The sequence below is a fragment of the Pseudonaja textilis genome, chromosome 1, assembly GCF_049901715.1.
Source record: "Pseudonaja textilis isolate UNSWEBS1 chromosome 1, rPseTex1.2, whole genome shotgun sequence".
Taxonomy (NCBI): domain Eukaryota; kingdom Metazoa; phylum Chordata; class Lepidosauria; order Squamata; family Elapidae; genus Pseudonaja; species Pseudonaja textilis.
The window spans coordinates 182,167,306-182,191,951 of NC_141990.1; the positions used below are offsets into that span (position 1 = coordinate 182,167,306).

The 24,646-nt window shown below is 39.0% G+C and overlaps 1 protein-coding gene across 2 annotated transcripts in view; it reads right to left on the reverse strand.

Moving 5' to 3' along the window:
• The window catches only part of PPP1R1C (protein phosphatase 1 regulatory inhibitor subunit 1C), a 57,434-nt gene extending 33,080 nt beyond the window's left edge, over positions 1 to 24,354 (reverse strand). Inside the window, exons 1-2 of one of the 2 annotated variants that reach the window (XM_026696722.2) lie at positions 23,977 to 24,354; positions 21,397 to 21,454 (exon numbers count right to left, since the gene is read on the reverse strand). In XM_026696722.2, coding sequence (XP_026552507.1) covers positions 21,397 to 21,454; positions 23,977 to 24,057 — 139 coding nt within the window. In that variant the 5' untranslated portion in view covers positions 24,058 to 24,354. The remainder of the gene's footprint in view (positions 1 to 21,396; positions 21,455 to 23,976) is intronic. The other variant, XM_026696721.2, reaches the window with a different exon arrangement.
• Positions 24,355 to 24,646: the final 292 nt, after the last annotated feature.

Genomic DNA, 24,646 nt, shown 5'->3' on the forward strand with positions numbered 1-24,646 from the left:
TCTAAAGCAAATATAAATAAGAGGGGTGAGAGAGGGCAACCCTGTCTAACGCCCTTTTCAATGCTTAGTGGGCCTGTTTGTTCACCATTAATTAGTATATTGGCTTGTTGGGTATTGTAAATTGTTGTGATAATATTCTCGAATTTAGTGCCCAGATTCATGTTATAGATTTTTTGTATTAAGAAGTGCCAATGTAGGTTATCGAATGCTTTCTCCGCATCTAGAAACAAGAGTGTAAATTGTTTCTCTGGATGAGCTTCATAATATTCTAAGACGTCAATAACGGTTCTTAAATTGTTTTTAATTTGGCGGAATGGAAGGAAACCATTTTGGTCTTCATGAATGTATAAATTTAAAACTTGTTTTACTCTATTCGCAATAATTGAGGTAAATAATTTATAATCGGCATTTAAAAGTGAGATTGGTCTATAATTGTTGATATATCTGGCATCCACATCCTCCTTCGAATTAACGCAATCAACGCCTCCCTCCATGAGTCTGGCATTTTGGCAGCCGAAAGTACTTCGTTAAACACTTCCAGCATCAGAGGCCCTACTAAATCTAATGTGGCTTTATATAATTCTACTGGAATCCCATCTGGACCAGGGATTTATTATTACATTGATTTTCCATTGCAGATTTTAACTCAGACCATGTAATATCCTTATTTAGTAATTCTTTGTCTCCTTCCCCTATTGTTTTATCATTCGTATTCTCCAGATAAGTTCTTATTTTATCCTCATTGATTTCTTCTTTTTTATATAATCTTTGGAAATAGTTTAATATAATATCCTTTTTCTTCTCAATCTCATGTTGTGGGATGCCTTTCTCATCTATTAATTGGTGTATCAATCTCTTTTCTTTTTCTTTTTAAGTTTATAAGATAGCCATCTTCCTGGTTTATTGGCGTGTTCAAAATAATTTTGTTTGGACCTTCTCAAGCTAACTTCTATTTTATCTTGTTCAATTAAATTCAGCTTATGTTTGGCTAGTATTAACTGATTTTGTAGTCCTTGGGTCTTAGGGGTTTTTGTAATTGTGTTTCTAAGTCTTGGATTTGTTGTTGTATGCGTTTTTTGTTGGGCATAAATTCTCTTGTTTCTCATAGCATTATAGGAAATTGTTGTGCCTCTTATAATTGCTTTCATAGTATCCCAAATGTTCTGTTTTGAAGTTGTTTCATTATTATTATCTTTTAGAAAATAATTTAGCTCCTCTTTCAGTTTATTAATATACTCTTCTTCGTTTACAATTTGGTTATTTAGTGTCCATCTTTTTTTATTCGTCTCCTATCCCTCCAAATTAGCTGTATTGGGTTATGATCAGCCCATTCATTCGGTAGAATTTTGATTTCTTTTATTTCATTAGCCAAGTCCAAATCCATCCAAGCCATATCTATTCTGGTCCAAGTCTTATGTGGGTTAGAATAATATGTAAATTGTTTTCCTTCAAGATTCCGTTCCCTCCATAGATCTTTTAAATTTAACTCTCTCAACATTTCCTTACATGCTGCAGAGAGTTCCTTTTCCCCTTCTTGTTTTTCCCCATATTACTATGGTCTTTCTGGTAGTCTGCAATGGAGTTAAAATCGCCAATCAAGCAAATGTTTCTTTTTCAAAGCCTACTATTTTTTGGTGAAGGTGTTTAAAAAATTTCCCTGGTCATCATTTGGGGCATAGATTGCTACAAGTAAAAATGTGATGTGGTTTATCCAAACTTGTATAACCAGAGTTCTTCCTTGGGATCCGACCAGATTAGTTCTGCCTTTACATCTTGTTTTACATAAATTGCAATTCCTTTTTCTTGTGTTGGTCGGCGGTGCTGTAAAAAGTTTACCTAATTTTGGACAAATTAGATGTCTTTCGTCATTCTTGAAATATGTGTCTCTTGAAGACATATTATATCTGCGTTATGTTGAATAAGTTTTGAGAATATCCTTTTCTTTTTAATAATGAATTTAATCCGTTTATATTGATGGAGAGCAACTTCTTCCCCTCCACCATTTATCTACTTCTGCTTAGATTTTTGCCTAGTAATGATTCGGTTCTCTTGTTGTTGTTGTTGTGGGATTTGCTCTTCTCTCCCATGTTGTGGATTATCACTTCTTGAAATTGGAGAAAAGTCGTTCCTTTTGGGTTCTGTGATAATATCGGACCTCCTGTGGTCTTGTTTTAGGTTCTTCTTTGGTGGGTTGACTATTCTTATCTGTGAGCTGTTGATGAAAAACTTGGGCCTGTTCTATCGATTCTATTTTGATTTTCCTCTCTTTCCATGTAATTAACATCCCTTCCGGGATTAACCATTTAAAATGGATTCCTTCTTTATTTAAATCATTAGCTAAAAATTTATAATCTTGTCTTATCATCCTCACTCTCTTTGGAATTTGTTTTAAAATCCTAATTTCTCTGCCCTTATATGATATTGTTTCCTCCTAGACATTTTCAAAATTAAATCCCTCAGACATCTCCTAGAGAAGCGGATATGAATTTCTCTTGGACAGTTGTTACGCCTGGCGTAGCTTGTGCTAACCCTATATACCTCATCAAACTCTTTAATTAGATCATCTTTTTCCTTTCCTAGCCATTCAGCCAATATTTCTGCCATCAAATGTTCCAATTCTTCATTTTTGGCTTCCGCCACATTCTGGAATCTTAAATACGCCATTGCTTTGTCCATCTCGAGGTGGATCAGAGAGTCTTCCATTTCTCTAAGTACATTTTTAAATTCCTCATCCATCCTTTCAAAGTTAGACTCCATGCGTGTTGTTCTACTCTCTATATCTTTTATTTTCACTTCGTTTCTCTCCATGGCCTGCTGTAAAGACCCTATCTTACCCTCCACCTTCGCTATATCCGCTTTCATTTCAGCCTTCATTTTCCCCATCTCATCTTTCAATTCGCTTATATCTGCTCTAGTTTCCTTGTGATTATTAATCATCATTTCTTGCATTTTAGATATAGCTTCCTGCAAGGCTAATATGGAAGTTTGTATATTAATATTGGGGACATTGGGCTGCTTTTCCCCTATTAAAGACTCCTCGATAGTTTTTTGAGATGTTGGTGGGGTGGCTGTCAACGTAGTCGATAGGGTCGGGATAGCCTTCTTTCCTGTTTTTAAGGCCATAGTTGTTGTGGATGTCATCTCTCTAAGTATTTGTTTTTGTTGATGCACAATATTAAATATATTATCCCAAATCACCATTCAGTATTTGGGTTCTGTACTTGAAAGACTATTCACGTATTTCAATTTTATATCTCACTCCACAGTCTTTTCCCCTATATCATAAATAGAGATCTGCAACAATATTCTAGTCAATGTAATAAGAAAATTGGTCAACAATAGTACATCAATTAACTCTTTAAGGAATTAATCTTAAATGTCGTAAGTAGTCTAAATAATTTATAAATAGATTATATCAACAAAGTTTATCCCTTTTTTACTATTAATACTTACAACAGTAAACTCTTAACTCTTTGATAATAGTGTATCCTCCCCCCGCTCCCCCAGTAAGTATAATTATGTAAAGTGTTTAGGAGATACAATAGGGAGGCAAGGGGCAAGATAATAAGAGAAGGGGGTAGAAGAGAGATTACCACAGCTTCAGAAAATCAACAAACAAACAACCACAAGGAAGTCATCTTAAAGAGAAAATAGTGCCAACTTAGTAAACTTAAGTAGTACCACGTAATAAAGAGAGCAAATTGGGTGAGCTAAAGTTCCATCTTCCAGCTAGAGGTTTCTTTTCAGCCTTCCAATCAGCAAATGGTGAAAAGTGCTGACTAATCTGCAGTCCCAAAACCGTCTTTCCCAGCGTTCTGTTCGCCTCTGGCTTCTTCCTCTTGCTGCTGCTTCTTTCTTTGCTTTCCAACTTTTAAATCCACATACAAATCTTCCAAAGTCCAATATAATGCTCAATTTATCTTCTCCCCAATATTAAGTAGATGTAATAGTCATGTTGTGCTCAGACCAGTTCCGGATCTCCAATCTCCAGGTTTTAGCAATCTCTCTCTTTCCCCAAAGCTTCCCCAATTGCTTTTCTGGCGCTCTCCGCCCGACTTCCAAGAGGTGCTTATCACAACCAGGAGAGAAGAATTTATGCTATCATTCTTCTGTCATTCTACTCCCTTCAGACTTCAAAGAATCCAAGATATAAACCGTTTCTCTGTTCTGTTACTGGATCTCGCAGGCTGTCACTGCTTTGCTTATTCACTCAAGTGGCAGACGGATTGGAAGCCGCCATAAAATGACAGCTTACTCTTTAGCGCCGAGCTCGGAGCTTCCCTCTTCGCTGTTGGGGAGTTGCCTTCCCCTCTGCAGCTCGAGGATCTCACGTTGACACGAACCTCTCCGGGGTTCGTGTATCCCTGGGGATCGCTCCTGACGCCAGAAAAGGTGTTCGAAGCCTGCACCAGACTTCTTCACCTCCGATCTCCTGTCCTCTCACTTGAGACTCGATTTACAACTCTTAATGCCTTTTTGGAATGCTGTTACAGTGAGCTCTGGTGCTTAGGTCATTTGATATGAGTACTCCAAGGTCTTTGACAGAGTGAGGATCATCAACGAGGCCATATCCACCTAGTTTGTATTTGGTGTACTGATTTTTTTTTTACCAATTGGTAGGACAGAAGGGTGAAGGGTGTGTGATGGGTGGGTGGTAGATAACTATGGAGCCATAGGATTTTAAATATTTCTGATTCCAGCTCTTGGATCTCGATTTCCAGTTCCAAATTGCCTCAGTTCAGTCTCTTCCAATATTTCACTTTTCATATCTTGCAGTGAATGAGAATATTTGGAAAGAAAATCAGTCAGAGGAAAGAAAAATCTCTCCGCCTCTCCTTTTCAACTTCCCCTGTTTCAATAAGAGCCAGAAGGGCCTTGAATTGCTCAGTGATTTTGTTTTTTCACATTTGCAGGGGGAATTGTCCTACCTCCTCATTCATCTTTTATTGTCCCTGGTAGTTCATATATTACCAAACCCTTAATGCATAAACTGTTTTTCAGTTAAATTGTTTTGTTTTGGAGCCTTTGAATCAGTGTTGATTCCTGGTGACTTCAGTTTTCTTGGCAGTATTTTCAGAATTGGTTGGCCAATGCCTCCTTCCTATGGCTAAAAGAGAGTGACTGGCCCAAGGTCACCCAGCCAGCTCAGTGCCTAACGTGGGACTAGGATTCAGGGTCTCTTAGTTTCTACCCTGGTGCCTTTAATCATTGGATCAAATTGGTTGTCAAAAAGATATTTCTAAAATAATGTTAAGTTGGAAAATGTAAGGGATCAATTATGGTTAAAAGGAAAAGGAATCTTATTTTGGTTTAATCAAGGAGAAAAGCAACCCAGAACTAAGGAGAAATCTCATGAGAGTTAGAATAAATAATCAGTGGAACAACTGGGCTCCAGAAGTTGTAAATGCTCCAACACTGGAAGTTTTAAAGAGGAGATTGGATAGCCATTTGTCTGAAATGATATAGGGTTTCCTGCCTAAGTAGGGGGTTGGACTAGAAGACCTCCAAGGTCCCTTCCAACTCTGTTATTTTAATTTTCTACCTATGTTTGTGACTTCCAAAACACACAGCCTAACCTTGATAAATAACACATATGCCAACTTTCAACCTTGGCCACCACTGAACCTGTTGAATTATCCATGAACTAAGATAGAGAGCCTTCCCATCCTTGCATCTAACCACAGCATGGATATCCTTTGGCAGCATCTTTTTTTATGCTATGTCCCCTGACTCTATTTTCAACTTGTCCTCAACCCATCTGAAAAGCAGCTTCAAAGTATTTTCTCTCCATAGCAACTAATAGGTTGCAACAGTTTTATCCTGGGTTCAATGCAACATTCTTCATCAAACATTTTTCAGAGGAAGTTAACTGACTCCAAGGGGTGGTATCAAAAAATGGGGAGGTGGGGGAACCACAGTTAAACAGAAACATAAATGAACAAGTGGGTAAGTATTTATGTTCCTGATATGGATCTCTGTTGTTTTAGTTTTCAGTGGTGAAGGCATCTGGGAATAACATCACTTAATGGCTATTAACTCTTGCAAAGGCTTGTAAAGATAAAGAAAATTATGTCAATTATAAAATGACAAATAGAAGTTGTTCTGCTTGGAGGATTAATAAATCAGCCCCCGGCTAATTAAATTTAACAAAGCCAGCAAAGTGGAGGGAGAGAAGAATGAATGTGGAGATTTTAAGTTCTGTTGAGATGTTAGAACAATAATTTCCCTTTCATGGAATGAACTGTCTCCAAAATTGCCACAGGCATTCCATCCTTTCTACCTTCAGTAGAAAGCAAATAAGAGCTTTAGAATGACCTCCTTTGACAAATTAAATCTAGTCTTTCTGCAATTTCAAGGAAAGAAGAAAAATATTTTTCTCTAGGACATAACTATAGTATATGATTTTCTGTTCCGATTGGACAGAAGATAGAACTGCAGTACGTTAGGAAGAGTTTCTGATTCTTAGTCATTTCTCACCAAGCGAAAGAAAATTGTTTTTCCTTCCTATTATATTTCCTAAAATGAGGTTGCTAGAATTAAGAAAGCTTGGAATCATCAGAATTAAAAATATGTGTGAAATTATTGTAAGCCAATTCTATGCAAAGAAAATACAAACAGGCATCCTTTGATTTATTATGAGGCACAAATATTTGAATAGTAGCATTCACAGAGGTACAGCAGTACTCAAAAAACAGTCAGATGAATTGGGAAGAGAAGACAAAAGAACCACGCAGAGTTTGAGTGAGATAAAATGCCCACCATTTTAAAACCTTGGAGTGCAAATCTTTCCATGTCCTTTATCCACTTCCAGCATTTGCTGATCAGTATTGCTTTCTGATGGCATGTGCTGGGGAAACCACAGAAATGGTGAAATATTAGGTCTTATCCCGCCATAAACTGATAATATGTGCCCACCCACCATTTTGGTGAAGTAACAGGCTCCTGAGTATTGCTTGAAAGCTTCATTCGTAGGATATCTTAGGCGTCTCTCTTAGGGGGTCTCTCTTTGCACTTTAGGGAAACCCAAATCCCAACTATACATCACATGGGAGCAGTTGAACACCAAACTGATCTATAAAGATACTCAGTTAGAAACTGTAGATGAAATAATATACGATACTATCACTTCCATTGTATATTTTTATTTTTAAAATTGAAAAATGTTGCATGCTTAGCAAAAACCTCTGAATTTTTGGTCCACCAACCTGTGATGCATGGTTTAGAAAAATATAATTAAATTATATGCACACACATGAACATGCACACACATTCACTCACATACTACATACAACAACTCTGAACTCTTCTATCATTACACAAGGAAATCAATCCCGATTGTTCTTTGGCAGGACAGATACTGAAGCTGAAGCTCAAATAGTTTGGCCAGCTAATGAGAAAAGAGGACTCATTAACGTTGGGAAAGATTAAAGGCAAAAGGAGGAGGGGATGGTGGAGGATGAGATGGTTAAATAGTGTCATCTACACAATAAACATGAAACTGGGTAAACTCAAGAGACAGGGGAAGATAGGGGAGCTTGACATTTATTTTATTTTTTATTTTATTTGTCAATCGCTTACAAGATAAGAGGTATAAGTATATACATAGTTATGAATACATGAAACAGGTACATATAAGAAAAATAAAAGAAACAATAGGACAGGGACGGTAGGCACCTTGGTGCACTTATGCACGCCCCTTACAGACCTCTTAGGAAAGGGGTGAGGTCAATAGTAGACAGTCTAAGGTTAAAGTTTTTGGGGTTTGGGGAAGAAACCACAGAGTCAGGTAGAGTATTCCAGACATTGACAACTCTGTTGCTGAAGTCGTATTTCCTGCAATCAAGTTTGGTGTTATTAACCTTGAGTTTGTATCTATTATTTGCTCTAGTTGTTGTTATGGTTGAAGCTGAAGTATTCATTGACAGGTAGGACATTGCAATGTATGATTTTATATACCATACTTAGATCAGACCGAAGGCGGCGCAATTCAAGGATTTCTAGGTCTAGAATTTCAAGTCTGGTGGCATAAGGTATTCTGCAATGAGTAGAGGAGTGGAGAACTCTTCTTGTGAAATATTTCTGGACTTTCTCAACTATGCTAATATCAGATATGTAATGTGGGTTCCAGAATGATGAGCTGTATTCAAGTATTGGTCTAGCAAATGTTTTGTATGCTCTAGTTAGTAGTGTGATATTACCAGAGAAAAAGCTACCTAGGATTAGGTTAACAACTCTTAATGTCTTTTTGGCTATGTAGTTACAGTGGACTCTAGCACTTAGATCTTTAGAGATGAGTATTCCAAGGTCCTTTACAGAGCTTGGATCATCAACAAGATCTTGACTATTCAGCCTGTATTTTATTTTCTGATTTTTTTTTTTTTGCCAATATGTAAGACAGAGCATTTATTTGTTGAGATTTGAAGTTGCCATTTGTTTGACCATTCTGATACATAGTCAAGATCTTTTTGAAGGGTAGCAGTATTGTCTGTGGTATTGAACAGCTTTACATCATCAGCAAAAAGAACGCAGTTGCTCTTAATATGATCACAGATGTCATTTATGTAGAGTATGAAGAGAGTTGGTCCTAGAACACTACCTTGGGGGACACCACTATTGACAGGTACAGAATTTGATAGGATGCTCCCAATTTTGACCATTTGTTGTCTGTTTGACAGGAATGCTTCTATCCAGTTATGCAGGTGTCCAGAGATACCATAAGATTTTAGTTTTAGGAGTAGTTTGTCGTGTACCACTGAATCAAAAGCTTTACAGAAGTCTATGTAGATTGCGTCTCTTGCTTTGCCCTGATCGAGTTGTGTAGTCCATATGTTTTTGCAGTGTAAGAGTTGTAGATTACAGGATAGTTTTTTCCTGAAACCAAATTGTTTATTGGATAGTAGGTTGTTTGTCTCTAAGTGGAGGATAATGGATTGGTTAATAATTTATTCCATGACTTTACAGGTGACGCAGCATAAGGAGATTGGTCTGTAATTTTCAACTAGGCTGGGGTCTCCCTTTTTGAAGATGGGGATGACTGTGGCTTGTGACCATAGTTTTGGCAAGGAGCTGGTCCTGAAAGATTTTTCAAAGATTATGCTTAGAGGTTTGGCTATGGCAGTGGATAGCTTTTTTAAGAAGTAGGCACATATTCCATCCGGTCCAATAGATAGAGATAGTTTTAGATTGCGTAGTGCTTTTTCAACATTGTCTTCTGTAAAATCGATATGTATTAGATCATTGTAGTTGTCTGTGGTTCAGCTAGGAAATACTGGGCATGATCCATTGCTGTTTACAAATACTGAGCCGAAGAATGTGTTAAAGATGTTGGCTTTAATGGTGCCATTGTTGCAGTGCACATGCTGTGGTCCATGGAGTTGTGAAGAACGGGGCACAACTTAGCAATGGGGCACAATCTTATTACACATATATTTCCCTTATATACAGAACATGGCTCATCCTTGGAGAAGAATAGCATGTATAAATGAAAGAAAAAGGAACCAAAAAAGGCCCTTCTTTGAATTTTTACCACAATGGAATGTGTTCATATGGATCTTGGAAAGGAAAAGCCATCTGTCTACTTTTAACGGCCTTTCTGATGGAGATTGTGAAGTCATGAACAGCCTGAGAGATCTTCTGCAAATGTTAAAAAAAAAGGTTATCATTCCCAGCCAACACAGCTGTCCCAGACTGAGAACAATGAGAATCCCCTTGTTTCAAAAGATCAGATGATTGACTTGATAATGCTTAATTTTGTTGTTGAAGTTGTTGGTGGTCTGAATATTTACAATGTGGATATTATTTTTATTTGCATATTTCTCTGCCCTTTACTGTCTAAAGTTGAGTCACAATTGTTACTGTGTTTTCTTCATTGATTGTTTTCTTCAACAAATTAGACTGGTAAGGACATTTTATAAAGTTCAAATTAATCTCATTAATTAAAATTAAAAATGCCTGGTCTCCCTCATCTCTCCATTTCTGCTCTTAGTAGCTGCTAAAATCTCCAGCCACCAATTTTCTAATTAAATTAATACAAAGAGCATTTTGCTCCATTGTATTGCTGTCACACAGAGAGAAAAACAAAAGAACATGTAAAATCAGTAGTTCTTAAAGACTGTTTTTGTTGATATATTGCTTTGTCGGAAGACTTTATGATTAACCATTATGCACAATATTGAAAGCAGCTGGTGTTAGTTCTGCTAGATTCCAGATGCTTGGGCCAAAAGATGCTACCTAGAGAAGTCTGTGCAGTTGAAAATAATGTTGTTATAGGAAACATCTTCTCCTCCCTAACTCTTCCTCAGAAATGTGCTGAAAGTCGAGCAGCCTGTTAGAAATGCACTCAAAGCAAGCAGTGTTTCTCAACCTCGACAACTTCAAGATGTATAGACTTGCTGAGGAATTCTGAGAATTGAAGCCCACAAGCCTTAATGTTGCACAAAGTTGCACAAGGGTGGGATTCAGCCGGTTCGGGCTGGTTTGGGTGAACCGGTTGTTAAATTTACATCTTGTTTGCTGAACCAGTAGTTGAACTGACTGGCTGGCCCTGCCCACCCCACCCCCTCCCAGGAGACTCCACGCAACCTGTTTCATTGCAGGTAAGTGCAGGGCCTGCATGGAGGCTCTGGGAGGGAAAAAAACAATCCTCACAGAAGTTCTGGAAGTCTGGAAACAAGCCTGTTTCCAGCTTTTGGGGGGTCTTTGGAGCCCGGGGAAGCTATTTTTGCCCTTCCAGAGGCTTGAGGGAAACCTCTGGACTCTGGAGAAGGTGAAAAATGGTCTCCCCAGGAGTTCCAGTAGGCCATGCCCACCATGGCCACGCCCACCCAGCAACCAGGCAGAGAACCAGTTACTGGGATTTTTGAATCCCAGCCCCGGTTGGAAACCCTTCCCTCCCGGATCTAGTGGTTTTTCCAAATCTGAGATTGTACTCTCTTTTGAGAGCTAGAATTTTCTAGTCAGGAATGGTGGAAATGCCAATTGCCAAGAGTCATATGGCCCCAACATAAAACAAGGTTTCCATTAAGTGTTGCAGACCAGAGTCTCCATTGAAAATGAAGGAGAAAAGCCACATATTTTCAGCTGAGGAGCATAAATGTCGTCTGCAGTCTTAACTAAAAGAAGGCACTGAACTGATATGGGCAACTTCATTCCCAGCTGCAATCAAGATTGCTTCCTAATCCTGCTATATGGAGTTTGGGGAAAGCTTCAGCCAAGAGCCTGGCCCTCTTGAGGTCTTGAACTGCTAGCATTGATACCCACAACAGTGGTAGACCCACACATCCGGATGACACCAGGTTAAGGAAGTTATTATCAACAAAGCTAAATTATACTTTAAATCAGTGGGGGACCATGATTTTAGGGCACGAGTTATCATTCAATTTCATAGCACAACCCAGAAATATTCTCCATTGTTGTGGCTGACCTGCATCCATTTCAGAAAAGAGTTACTTCCCAAATGAGCATCTCTGTGGCCAGAACTTCCTGCTGCTTTCTGCTCCGTTGGACTTTGGGTTCCCACTGTTTTCTACAAACAGGTTCAGTGGTCTGAATTTTCCCATCTGCAGGTTGTATGATGCATTGCAATTCATTAATCAGCTTGAACATTTCTGGATAAAAATATTGCGGTCTTGCTGGCATTTTGTCTTGATTCATTTTTTAAAGATTTTCCTACTAAAAGCCAAGTTGTTCAAAAGTGACAACACATGGACATTAGTCATCAATCTTCTGCACAGAGTGTTGCAATGATTATCCAACATCTGTTCTTCATCTACTTTGCTGCAGCAGAGAAAGCCTTCTGGACAGTGGAAAAAAATATTTTAGGAAAAACAAGGAAAATCACCTGCTGCCATTCTACAAGTTTAACTTTGTGGTTTCTTAGAATGGCCTGAAATATTTGGAAAATTCTATTTCAATCCTTTTCAGGACAAAAATATTTAGTTTCTCCAAATTTTCTTTTGGGGCTCAGCGAAAGTCATATGCTCCCTGACTACCTTCTGCTGCTTCTCTGTTAATGTTTGGGGCAACTGCTAATTTTATTAAGCTTTGTCTCATAAAAACAGAGCAAGTTTGAGCCAAATTATGACATCTTTCATTAAACAATGTCCTCTGCTAGAATCGAATGTAGTTAGAAGTGGTATTTCACCACCAATTACTATGCAAAAAACAATCACATATTTCTCATATACAGGATTGGGCAGCATGGTGGAGCTCTTGCCTCACAATCAGGAGGCTATGAGGTAGTGGCAGATATTTCTCTTTCTGGGCACAAAGAGAAAATATCTGCTGTGAACTCCACATAGGCATCAGGAAGGGCATCCAGCCAGTAAACGCTCAGCTCCATTAAGTTGACCTGACTCCACCCTGGTGCAAGGGATGACAGGGTTGTTAAAAGAAAAACAAATTTCATATATAGGATTACTTCCTGGATTCGGGATTATTTTCTGTATGTAATTTAACTTCCTTCATGTGATGCAAACTGTTCCCATGTGATTAAAATTTCCTCTATGTATGATTCGAGTCTGACTGGGAGCAGTGACACACTGGTTGGTCCAGACTTCTCAAGCATTCCTTGTCATCAGCCCAACAATCCTTCATGTCTAGGAAGTTGTTTTACTTGAGAACTGAATTGCAAATTTCAGAGAAGTACAAAAATGTAACATGAAAGTTTCTTTCACTGGGAAATGTAAATATCTATGTTTTCTATGTTTTCTTTGGACAGTGGTGTCCAAAGGCTTCAGAATGACAAAAGCAACATCACACTGCAAGCTCTGCCTTTTTGTGCAGGGTGTGTGTGAGAGAGTGATGTTTCAAAACTCATAGAAAAGAGTCACAATGGTAGAACAGAGCTTGCAACACACTGCTCCTTCCCTCTGCCTCCCTGCAGACACTACTGCTTAGATGCTGACTCTCATAGCCCCAGCTTTGCCACTGCTCAAAGATTATGGGAATCATGATCCAAAATCTCTATAGGAGACAAGGTTGCTTACCTCACAAAATTTATTTGTCAAGGAAATATGATCAGGCTGATTTCTTTAGACAGATGAAATCCTCAAGCATTTTTAGCTAGCTTGGAGCTGATGGACTCAGTAGATTGGCTCACACCTTGCACTGCAGATTATTTGACTTGGGTTTAGCAATTTGGGTACATTCAGTCATGATAGTTGCAAACCATGACTTATGGACTAAAATGTTGTGCAAACTGTGTAAACCAACTGTGATTTTATTCAGTAAATAAACTTTTATAGTCAGAATTTCAACAGGTCGCAATAAAATAGCTCATAGTATTCTCCCATCAGTTCTAGTAAGGACTTTTATTGCAATAGTAAAATCTCCCTCATGAAATTCTAAGGAGGTGGGTTCTATAGCAGATGGTAGTATTTTTCTTGCTACTTTCTTTATGTCTATAATATATTCCTTCCCAGGCTGTTCCTCAAGGCCTCATTAACATGGCATCCTCCAGTTATTGAACCAGGAAAAAAAAAATGTCAGCATATATTTTGCTGCAATACCAGATGAATCCCATTCTGCTACCGGAACACAAAGATCCAGTGATGGTGTTTGTAGAGATTTAATGCAGGACTAGTTAAAGAAAACAATTGGTGGTGTCCGTGCTTTCATTTCCCTTCCAGCTAGCAGGGCAAAAAAATGCAATTGTTCTCCTTAACATGTAGTAGAGTAAGATTAGGCACGTTGCCTGAATGACAAATCACATATGCAGATGTCCTAGGTGCCTTTGATCATTCAAGCTATTTCTGAATAGTAGAACCATTTTAAAACAGTGTTCAAAAATAGCCTAATTAAGAGATGATGGGTGTGGCAGAGACACTTCACTCTGTGCACCTGTCATTCAGAATGTTTATGGACCGAAGGTCTAGCATTCTTCAGAATGTAGCCCAGGCAAACCACTTCCAAACTGGAAGTGCAGAGAAGGGACTTTATGGAGCAAGAACATTTGAAAAACATTTCTGCAAGGATATTTCTGGGTTTTGCAATGTGTCCTTTCTCTATTTTCATCTGACATTCTGTTATTGAGCAATAATACCCATGGCTATGTAATACCCCTGCGATTCTCTCAAAGATTGAAGTGATTGCCTGAGGCTTCACAAATGCTTTGATCTGCAAAATTCCCTGCACCACAACTGTCTGAATCTTCTTCTATTCCATATATCTCCCCTTTTGGCATTTGGTGAGATGAGTTCCTGGCAAGATTATGGAGACAGAATTAGCCTAGGTATGAAGTAGTCGTCAATATTGAGCAAGATAAAGCAAGTTAGATGCATCCTTGTATTCATGTTGTATAGAAATAGTGGTCACCAAGAAATTCAGCTGTGAATCTGTGGTGAAAAGTACTTGGAAGTATCCTATGAATGCAATTGGGATGGTTCCATATGTAAGAACAATAACTGATCCCTTAACACTGGTGCCACGAAAGATAGAGGAAAACTGGTTTTCCTTTTCCCCCCACCCATTCCCATCCCCAACAGGGTTGAGGGCATCATAAGTAGCAGCAAAATGCTACGAACACAGAAGCTGCATGATACGCCAATGATGTAGACCAGGGGTCCCCAACCACCGGGCCGCGGACCAGTAGCGGTCCATGGAACATTTCCTACCGGGCTGCCAGTTTACTGGGTGCCGCCATCTTGTTTGACGAGAAAGTGCTTCCGGGTGAGCTTTTCCAGTTGGAAAGCGGCGTTTGGGTCCTGAAGGAATCCTCGCGCCTTAGTTTCATCGAAGGGGGGGCTTCGAATGAAACTAAGGCGCGATGATTCTTTCAGCACCCAAGGCAAGGCGAGCCGAGCGACTGTCCTGAAGCCGTCCCGAAGCAAAGCCCATCGACGAAGGTACAAAGGAGGAGTTGAAGGTGGCGAGGAGAAGCGGGGGACGGCTGGCTGGCCGGTCGCTCAGCTCACCTTGCCTTGTCATGTGTGCTGATGCCGGTACCGGGCCGCGGATCATTTTGTGATGCTGGTACTGGGCCGTGGCACAAAAAAGGTTGGGGGCCACTGATGTAGACCATTCAGTTGTAGTACTCATGAGTTATTCCCCAGAAATAATAAAAGTGGTATAAATAGTAGAGCCATAGATAACCTATATTATAATGATTGCTAACAGACCCACCAACAGACAGCAAGTGGGCCATGTTGGTGCAGTGTTTAGGATGCAGTATTGCAGGCTAATTCTGCTCACTGCCAGGACTTCGATCCTCTCCCGCTCAAGGTTGATTCAATCTTCCATTCTTCCAAGGTCAGGACCCAGAATGTTGGGGTCAATATGCTCATTCTGCAAACTGCTTAGAGTGTGCAAGAAAGCACTATGAATAGAATATAATAAGTGCTATTGCTACTGCTATATTCATGAGCTATGAAGTGTAAGACCTGAGAAGTACCTTGGGAAATGCAAATTGGAGTTTTCACAGTCAAGTGTCTCTGCAAAAGCCAGATCTCTCAAAAAGGAAAGTTCAAAGTGACCTGGGGTGGTAGCTGGAGTGCCTACAAGGGAAGGGTGCACCTCAGTAATCTGAATCTGGCACATCCCAGTTCCTGGCCATATTATCAACCATAACGCCAATCAAATATAATGGCTCAAGTCCATGGCAAAGCAACTTTAAAAATAGAATAGATTATTTTAAGATCTTTCCACTATAGGCTGAAGAGGAGATAAAGCCAATGTCACAAGCATCTTTGTGCTATAGGTTAGACAGGCATGAAGTTGACTCCTTAGAAAGTCCTGCTATTTCTGAGAACATGACACATGTCCATAAAAAATAAGTGGGCTCTTTAAAACAATCATTCAGCAAGTTAAAGCATGCAAAGGAATCATTTCCGGTCAATTCTCTTCATGTTCCATAAGCCCATTCCTTGAAGCCAAATGTCTTGCCAAGCTTTAAACAATTTAGTGCGGTTTTTAATGATTTGCCTGCACAGGAGTGGAAATAACATGATCATCTCTGAGTGCCGTGGTTAGTAACTTTTGTTGCTGTCTGAAGCAGAATACTTTGTGTCCACTTTGGAAGTTTGAAGCTTCTGCTGTAGACAAAGGATCTTGGTCCAGGTAATCCAGTGCTTGGCTTTCACAAGTGTTTCCTTTTTCTTGGGATGAAGGCTCAAACACTTTCTCTCAGTAGAATCTTTCCTTGAGTCAGCCATGAGGCTATGTGGCTTTCCAGAAGTCTTTGAGGTGGCCAAGAGATTTCCATCTCTATCTCTAAGCACATGGCTAGAAGATATATCTTCTTTCCTTCCCCTTGATTGCCCAAAGACATTCTTAAGTTGGGTTTGCCACAACTTGCTCAGTTACTTCATGTCTCAGGCTCCTGAGCCAATATGTACATTGGAAGAGCCTGCCAGATTGGGTTTAAAGATGTTGAGGTAATTCCCCGTTAGGAGAATGAGTGCATACAGGGAGACATATTTGAGAGTAGTGTTTGAATAATACACACACAGTACACAGATACACTGTACCGTAAATGTAGGTTTTTACTTCCAGGCAGTTTAAGCAAAGTTCAAGATAAGCAGTCCAAAAGTCATTCACAGGTAAATCAGTCAGTTTTTCAATCCAGGGATAATCCAAATATCAAAGTCCAGTGTCAAAAAACAGTTCAGTATCAGACTTACATTAAATCCAGTAATATCAGTCAATTAGAAGAAATGGAGCAACGGCAATACTTTCCAACAGAAGGAAACAGATACACTCACACTCTCTTCTGAGACTCAGACTAAAACAAACCAGGTTTCTGGCTCCATCTTATGGCCATTTGAGAAACCACACCTAATTACAGTTTTGCATTTTCTTAAAGTTACAGTTTTAAAATGTTTACCCTGGTTTATATATTTCTAACCCAAATAGCTGTTAGGTGACTCATATTCCTAATAAAAGACATCCAACTTCTCCCAATCTCCTGTTTCGTATGTTGCTTCTGCTGGCATACCAGGAATCTTTACTGGGCAGAAAAATTGGCTTGTATCATTTCTGGACCCCAAAGTATCCTCTCATTTAGATTAAGAACCAAATTCTTCTAAATATCAGCCTCACTTCCATTGGAAATTACCGGAGCTGTATACTAACAACTAAAAGTTACTGATTGCCATCCCTGATTCACACTCACTCATAATGTTTTTTCTAAATAGCTTCCATAAAGTTTTGGTTAAGTTTAAATTATATATTCCTTCAGTGGATGCAGGAGCAGAAAATGGCAGCAACAACAATCTTGTTGCATTCTTGTGTGATGCTCTACTATAGTTTTAAAAACTTTCATGGTCATTTTCTAATGCTGCCCCTCTTGGAAAGTAGATAATTTGTTTGAGAGGAAAGAGTGGCCTCTTGTTACCTGACCTCCCTCTAGTGTCCAAGCTGGGCCAATTTGCCAGAGTTGGGACCCAGTAGTCTAGTAAGGCTTAATGGGTATGAAATACTGCAAAGCTTTTATAGAAATAAATATCAGTAAGAGAGAAACAAGATTGCTTTGCAAATAGCTTTTAAATGGACATTGGTAAACATTGATGAGCAAATCTGTCAGCAACATGACTTTGAGGGTATGGTATATGGAGTGGATTTTAGCTGGCTCCTGAACTGCTGTATATCCCAGATGGAAAAAAGCATATTTATTGCATTGACATAAATATACTGAAAGCTCCTTTGTATCACACTTCCAGGCAGAGTTGTCAGCAGTTTCAGACATCAAACACCTACAGAGAAATGCCAGAAATCTCAAAGACAAATGTTGCTTTAGGTTATATATTGTATTGGTAGATATGTAATACTTTAGTTTAATATATGTGTTCTAACTGTATTTTCAGGGCATCAGCTGAAACAACATGTCACCTTGAAGCCAATACCAACCATCAATGCAAATATTAACCATTATTTGACTCAGGTTTATCTGAAATTGAGGAAAACACTGTGCATGACAGTTTTGGAAAATTGTTGTGTACAGCACTCTTCTTAAGATATCTCTGAGTTGTACATATAGTTGCACACATTTTTCCATAAACATCTTGCTAGAGCAATTGTGCAGTTTGTTTATGTACATAGCTTTGCTTTTCATAGATTAGTAGAAAGAAACTGCTATTTATTTTTCCATCTTTCTTAAATATTTTGGGGTGATTGAAGGAAACATTGAGAACCATTTTAGGAAACATTGAGAACCTGCCTTAGGAAGGAGGCCAGGTGTATATCCTTCAGACAGTCCTTTCCCCCTCCCTTAGCCATAAGAAGACCAGGGCAACCCAGTTGGGGAAATCTTGCCAAGAAAACTGTAGGGGTTTATCTAGGCAATTACCAGGAGTCAGTACTGAGTTGAAGGCACATAATTATTAATGAAAGGAAATGTTTATAATTTAAAGCTGTTTAAAGATTGGGAATATAAAAATCTTCTTAAAGTGGAATACTGCAGGAACAACAATAGCAAACAGAGTGTTTGTGAAAAGGATGAAACATGCATCTTGATATCACAATGCAAGTGTAAAAGCTGCAGAGATTATATTGCACTGTGTTACATCACTCCCAGCCCTCGCAGATACCCAAGAGAAACTGTATTTTTGTCCTTGGCATTATTTTGCTAAATTTTGCCAAGTTTGATCAAGAAGAGTGCCAGGGAATGCACATATGGATTTATAGATTATCACAGACAATAGGGAGGCACTATCCTGGTATAGATAATGGTGCAGACATTAGAGAGTTAACAAATTCAGAAAAACAGGGTAGTTTAGCCAAAGATTGGATACAAGGCGTAGATTCTCTCTGAAAGCGTGGCAAAGAAACTCTGCCATCCTCATCAAAGGGAAGATTTGGAACGGTAATTGAGAAGGCACGGCATTAACCAAGAGCCTCTGTGGCACAGTGGTCAGCGTACTGTACTGCATGTCACTTCTGCTGACTATCAGCTGTTCAAATCCCACCAGGCTCAAGGTTGACTCAGCCTTCCATCCTTCCAAGGTCAGTAAAATGAGGACCCAGATTGTTACGCAGATTGTTGGGGGCAAGATGCTGACTCTTTAAACCACTTAGAGAGGGCTGTAAAGCACTGTGAAACCATAGAGAAGTCTAAGTGCTATTGCTATTAAGCTTTACTTCATGTCCTGAAAGCACAGAGTAAATGACTACATTGCTTGCTTAACATCCAGTCAAGGAAAATTATTCAGTCTTGTGAGAGTTCAGTGCTCCATTTGCAAGATTTCAGCTGTCATATAGGCATGTGCCAATTGGCAGTCTCAAGGGATGTCAAATGCTTTTTAAAAATGTCTTATTTTCATTTATTTTTGTGCATCTGCTTCATGTGAAAAATTATAGAATAGTGTCTGAAGGCTGAAATGTTTGCTAATTTCTGGCAAATGGTTTTGTGGATTCCAGTCCATTTCATTAGATACAGTTGGTAAAGTGCTAAGAAAAGGTTAGGATTTTTAGAGAAAGTAGGTTGGGATAAGTGTGAGAGTGGAAAATTAGAAATGGAAAATGGTTGAGTGGTGAAAGGAAAGGTGAGAAGCAAAATTATCTCTAGATTATGACTATTAGAAAAGCAGTAATTAACCACAGTTTAATTACTGATAAATTAGTTAACACATGTAGTTTGACTGGAATGTAGGAAGAAAATCTGAACTCCTCCAATGAATTCTCATTCAATTGTTTTGCTCTTTGTAATTTCTTTTTTTTCCCAAGGTCGCTACCCAGAAATTTATTGAAAGATGTCCCAAGGAAACATCATGGTCTTCCATTGGTTTTTCATTATTCATTGATGTTTATGTTATAAGATCTTTTTATACACAGAGTATACCAAAAGTCAGACCCTGCAGATAATTTATTAAGCAAATAATAACATTAAATGTTCAAATTGGTTGCCATTTTCCTCTAAATTCTTCTTTACTTGTTTGGCATATGGTCTTTGAATTTTCCTTAGTAACATCTTCTCTGAAAAAATATATTGTGTAAAGCCTATGGGGCCTAACTTTTGCTGCATCCTTTTATATTGTATTATTATCCTTAGTTGGTCTCACTTTCTTTTCCTCCTTTCTTTCTTATTGATGTGTGTGTGCGCATGTGTGTGTGCGCATGTGTGTGTGTAAACATTATGAACATTGTAATAGAATTTTTATAACATTCTTATAGAATGGAATAAAGTCATGATTTAAACAAAATAATGAAAAATAAAACCTTCTAACCCTTAAGGATCAGGCTTGGTTTTATGGATACTTTTAATCCAGTCTGACAAATCAGTGGGATTTGGTTTTTATTTGGTGCCTTCAAATCAGTCCTGATTCCTTCAACTATAGTACACAGATGGGATTCCCTCAGTTTTCCTGACAATATTTCAAGAATAGTTTGTGTAATTGACTTCTTCATACAATTGAGAGAGAGTGATTGGCCCAAAATCACCCAGCTGGCTTCCCTGCTTAAGATAGACTTGAAATCTGGGTCTCTCTACTCCTAGTCTAGCACCTTAATTACTGCTTAGTGTAAAAGCATCTGTGTGGTTAGGAGCAGAAATTGTTTCCTTCTGATGTCCACAAGGTGGACAATCACAATATGATGTAGATGTTTCATTTTTTTTAGCCATGATTCTATCATTTTACATCTATTTCTAGTTCTTTCCCTATAATATTTTTTTTTTAAATCTCATCAAACACTCAGAACAGTGGTTGCCAACTGGTGGGCCAGGGACCACTGGTGGTCCATAAGAAAATTTTGGTGGTCCACAGAGAAATGTCACCCCCAAAGCACCCCCAAAGCAATTAATCCAGGCTGCATGGGAACACAAGGCTGAGCCGCCCATGTGGCCTGTGGGAACACAAGGCTTGTGTGGCTTGCAGGGAGGGACTTGCCCCATGCACCCCACGCACCTCGCCTGGCCACTGGGCTGCTTCTTTCCACTTCTTTCTTCTTCTGCTTTTGGCTGCACACAAGGAAAGCAGCAAAAGTCTTTCTTTCTCTCCTCAAAACTCCACCAGAAATGAGTCTTTGGGAGCCTGCAAGGTATCCTGCTCCAAGAGGCTGTGCCGGTAAATACTCATTTTTGGCGGAGTTTGGGGGAGAGAAAGACTTCTGCTGCTTCTGCTGCTTTCCTTGCATGAAACCAAAAGGTCTCTCTCTCTCTCTCTCTCCCTGAGAACGGAGCTGAAAAGCAGGTTAGTGAAGGAATGTGGCTGCCTTGGAGGGGTGGTAAGGGACCTGTGTGTGTGTGTGTGTGTGAGAGAGAGAGAGAGAGAGAGAGAGAGAGAGAGAGAGAGAATCACTACCAGCCTCTGAGGTTAGATCAGATCGATCTCTTCCTCTCCCACCAACATCAGCCAGCCACTGTCAGTCAAAATCCATATTAGTGGATTTCAAATTATGAGTTTGGTGGTCCCTGAGGTCCAAAAGGTTGGCGATCTCTGACTTTAGAAAGCCATAGCATGAACTTACCAGGAGACGAATCATTCATAATTACTAAGGATGCTGGGGTGGGCCTTCTTTTCCTGATCTGCAGAAATCATAAATAAAGGCAGATGGATCAAATATAAATGCAAGCAGCTATGTCTCTAAATTCACCAATTATGAGAAGTTACTAAGCAAATACAGCTAAGCCAGAGCTAAAAGGTAATGAGAAGTTAGTGATACAAATAGAGCTAAGTATTCAAATCATTGACTTCTTTTAATCACCATCAAAATCAGAACAAGCTGATGCCGCTTTCTATTTCAAGAACAAAACGCAGCAGGTTATCATGAATTTGTTCTGTTAGTATTACTAACACCATCAAAGCCGACACTAGCCGGAGCATAGAAAAACTCAAGGAAGTAGTGCAAGATCAGAAGATGTGCAGAGATGTGGCACAAAGAATTGCCAAGAATCGGACATGGCTGAATGCATATCATCATCATCATCTTCATCATCACCTTCATCATCATCAGTATCACTAGTATATCATTTTTTTTCTTTATGGTTTTTTTTTTTTAGTTTGCCGTATTGTGCTGGATTTTAAATTCAGTAAGACCTCAAAGGCCAGGAATAATCAAGACTTCATTATTCTTGACCTTTGAGGTCTTACTGAATTTGAATTCCAGCACAATATGGCAAACTAAAAAAGAAAAAGAAAGAAAGAAATGATCAAGTGTTGTGGAAGGAGTGTAAAACCCTGGATCTTTGTATGGTTTCCATCCCAAATGGCACTTTAGTTATATCCCAGAGCTTTCCCATCCCAGAGCTTTCCCATTCCAATGGAGCAGTGAGCTTTTAAATTCCAGTTAGACTCTCTTGTCTAAGGTGACCACATGGCCTGTCTCACAACTATGCAACCTTTACTTATTCTCACTGTAATACTACCCACCCCACCAATGCCAACTCTGACTGAAAATACTGGAGACCTGGTTTTCCAAAAAGCTAAATTTCATTGTGTCATACTGATTGGCTTCCTAGCTCTTCCATGATCAGTCAGATGTGGGCCCGAATTATTTTTCTGATATCAGGAGATAGTGCAGGGATATGCATTTGCTCCTTGTAGCATACCACAAATTGCATTTAGTAATGGAACATCATTTTAAAAGCCATTTGGTTTAGACTACAGACATCAATGGTTGAAAGCAGGAAAAAGAAATCACAACTGCATTAATCTATTGTAAATCACTGGCTGGTTTGCAAGTCATTCTCATGTCCTCTTAATAGCCAAGAAGCATAATGTTATATTTGCACAAAATCCAAATACTTTGATTTTTAGCATGTATGCTGTTGGCCAAGAATCATCCATTATATGGAAACCATAGAATGATATGGATGTCTTATAAACAACATTAAATGGAAGAAAATACAGCCTTTCTCAACATAGTACCCCCAGATCTAACATGACTTCAGCTCCCAACATTTCTAAAAAAAAACCTCTTACTGGCTGATTATTTGGAGAGTTATAACCCTTTATAGCTCTACATACTAAGTCAAATAAATAGCATATGACCTTAATTCTAGGAATTTCTATGTCTACATACAGAAATATGACTAAAAAGATATTGGAATCTTCAAAGCCACCCATTTATCATTCAGAAAGTATATTTATCTATTGGAGAGGGATGAGATGTGAAGCTCATCTTGAGTAGGAGAATAGCATCTAAAATGTTTTCTGCATAAGAATACTCATTCTGCTCAGGCTCTGTCTGTTTTCTAGGGCTGTCATCAATGACCCTTTCTTCTAATGATGGTTCTTTTCATAGTAGACATCTCAGCTAGAACATGAACAGTGGAACCCCACATATACCTTCTCAGATAGAAATTTGATTCAGCTCAATGGGACTCAGTAGACTTAAAGGTGCACAACTCCAACTAGTATTTGTCCATTCTGGATATCAAAAAGCTGAACTGTTAAGTCTGAGAAGCAATTCTGAGAAACATCTTGATCTGCAGGTATAACCATACACTGTCAGTGGGGGGAACATACCATTTCAAGCCAGCCAAAGAGAAGATGACTTCAACCTATATTAATGTTTGTTCTGTGATGCTGATAGCATTGTATCATTTTGAAAATATAATAACATAAATTTAGGCTATTAACGTGACTGCTCAGAAATTGCCTTGGAAGTATTGAATATCTAGAAACAATACCCTTTTCTTGATGTTTTTTATCCATTTGAAGATGCAGGAAATCCTTTCATCCATCTGTCATTTATAGCCTTCCAACTGAACTATCTCTTTACCTATCAATCAGTCCGCTAACATTAAATACCATCAACAATTTGTATATACAAAAGTCCCAAGCTCACTATTGGAATGCTTCTCTTTTTTGAGAAAAAGGTTTGCTCAGAAAAAAAAAAATGCTCACCTACTCTATCCTAAAGACAAACCTCTTCCCTTCTCTTCTCTTCTTTCTCTCTCTTTCCTTCTCTTCTTTCAATGATAGAGAATTCTTACAAAACCACAGAACTTCTACAAAGTTGCACTCTGCTTTCCCCATTTAGAAACACGGTCCCCTTAACAATCTTTATCTTCTTTCATAGGCAGTGAAGACAAAATTAGCTTACCTGTTCAGCTGCTTCAGAATCTATTTGACTTTGAAATAATGGTACAGCGAACTGTATCTTTTTAGGACTGTTTGGTTCCATGGCAGTATTTAGGAAGAGCAGAAGTAGGGGGAGGGGAAGATCTGGCCTGCCACAAGGAGAGACAAGAAAGTTCCTTCTCTTCTTATCTCCTTGGCAAACTCCTTGAAGCCCAGCGCTCCCTTAACAATCACAATAATTTCTGAGGAAGAGAGAGCAGAAACTACTTGAGCTGCAAAGTCCCCTTCTTCCTTCTACATCCACAGCAACGTCCCTACTCAGAGATGCTGTTCTTCCTCCTCCAGTTCTCCAGATGATCCACTCAGCACCAAGCTGAAAGGAACAAGAAGCTAATTGTGTGCAGATCCCCTTCTGCAGATGCCAAGCATTCACTCAGAAGCTAATTGAAAATACAATACTAGCCTCGACTTGGCTTGCTGCCCTGGGATTTGAAATGGAGAATCTCTGTACTGCACATTATTTGCTGACAGCCCCAAAGTGCAGGGTAAGAGCCCACCCTTTGGAGTATGGCTGATGGGCTCTGAATTATTGATAGGCCTGTGATTAGGAAACTTGCAAAGCTGATATGTGGAGATGGCATTGGAAGTAGGTGAGGACAACAATCAAACAGTTCTCTACTGACGCAGTCTTT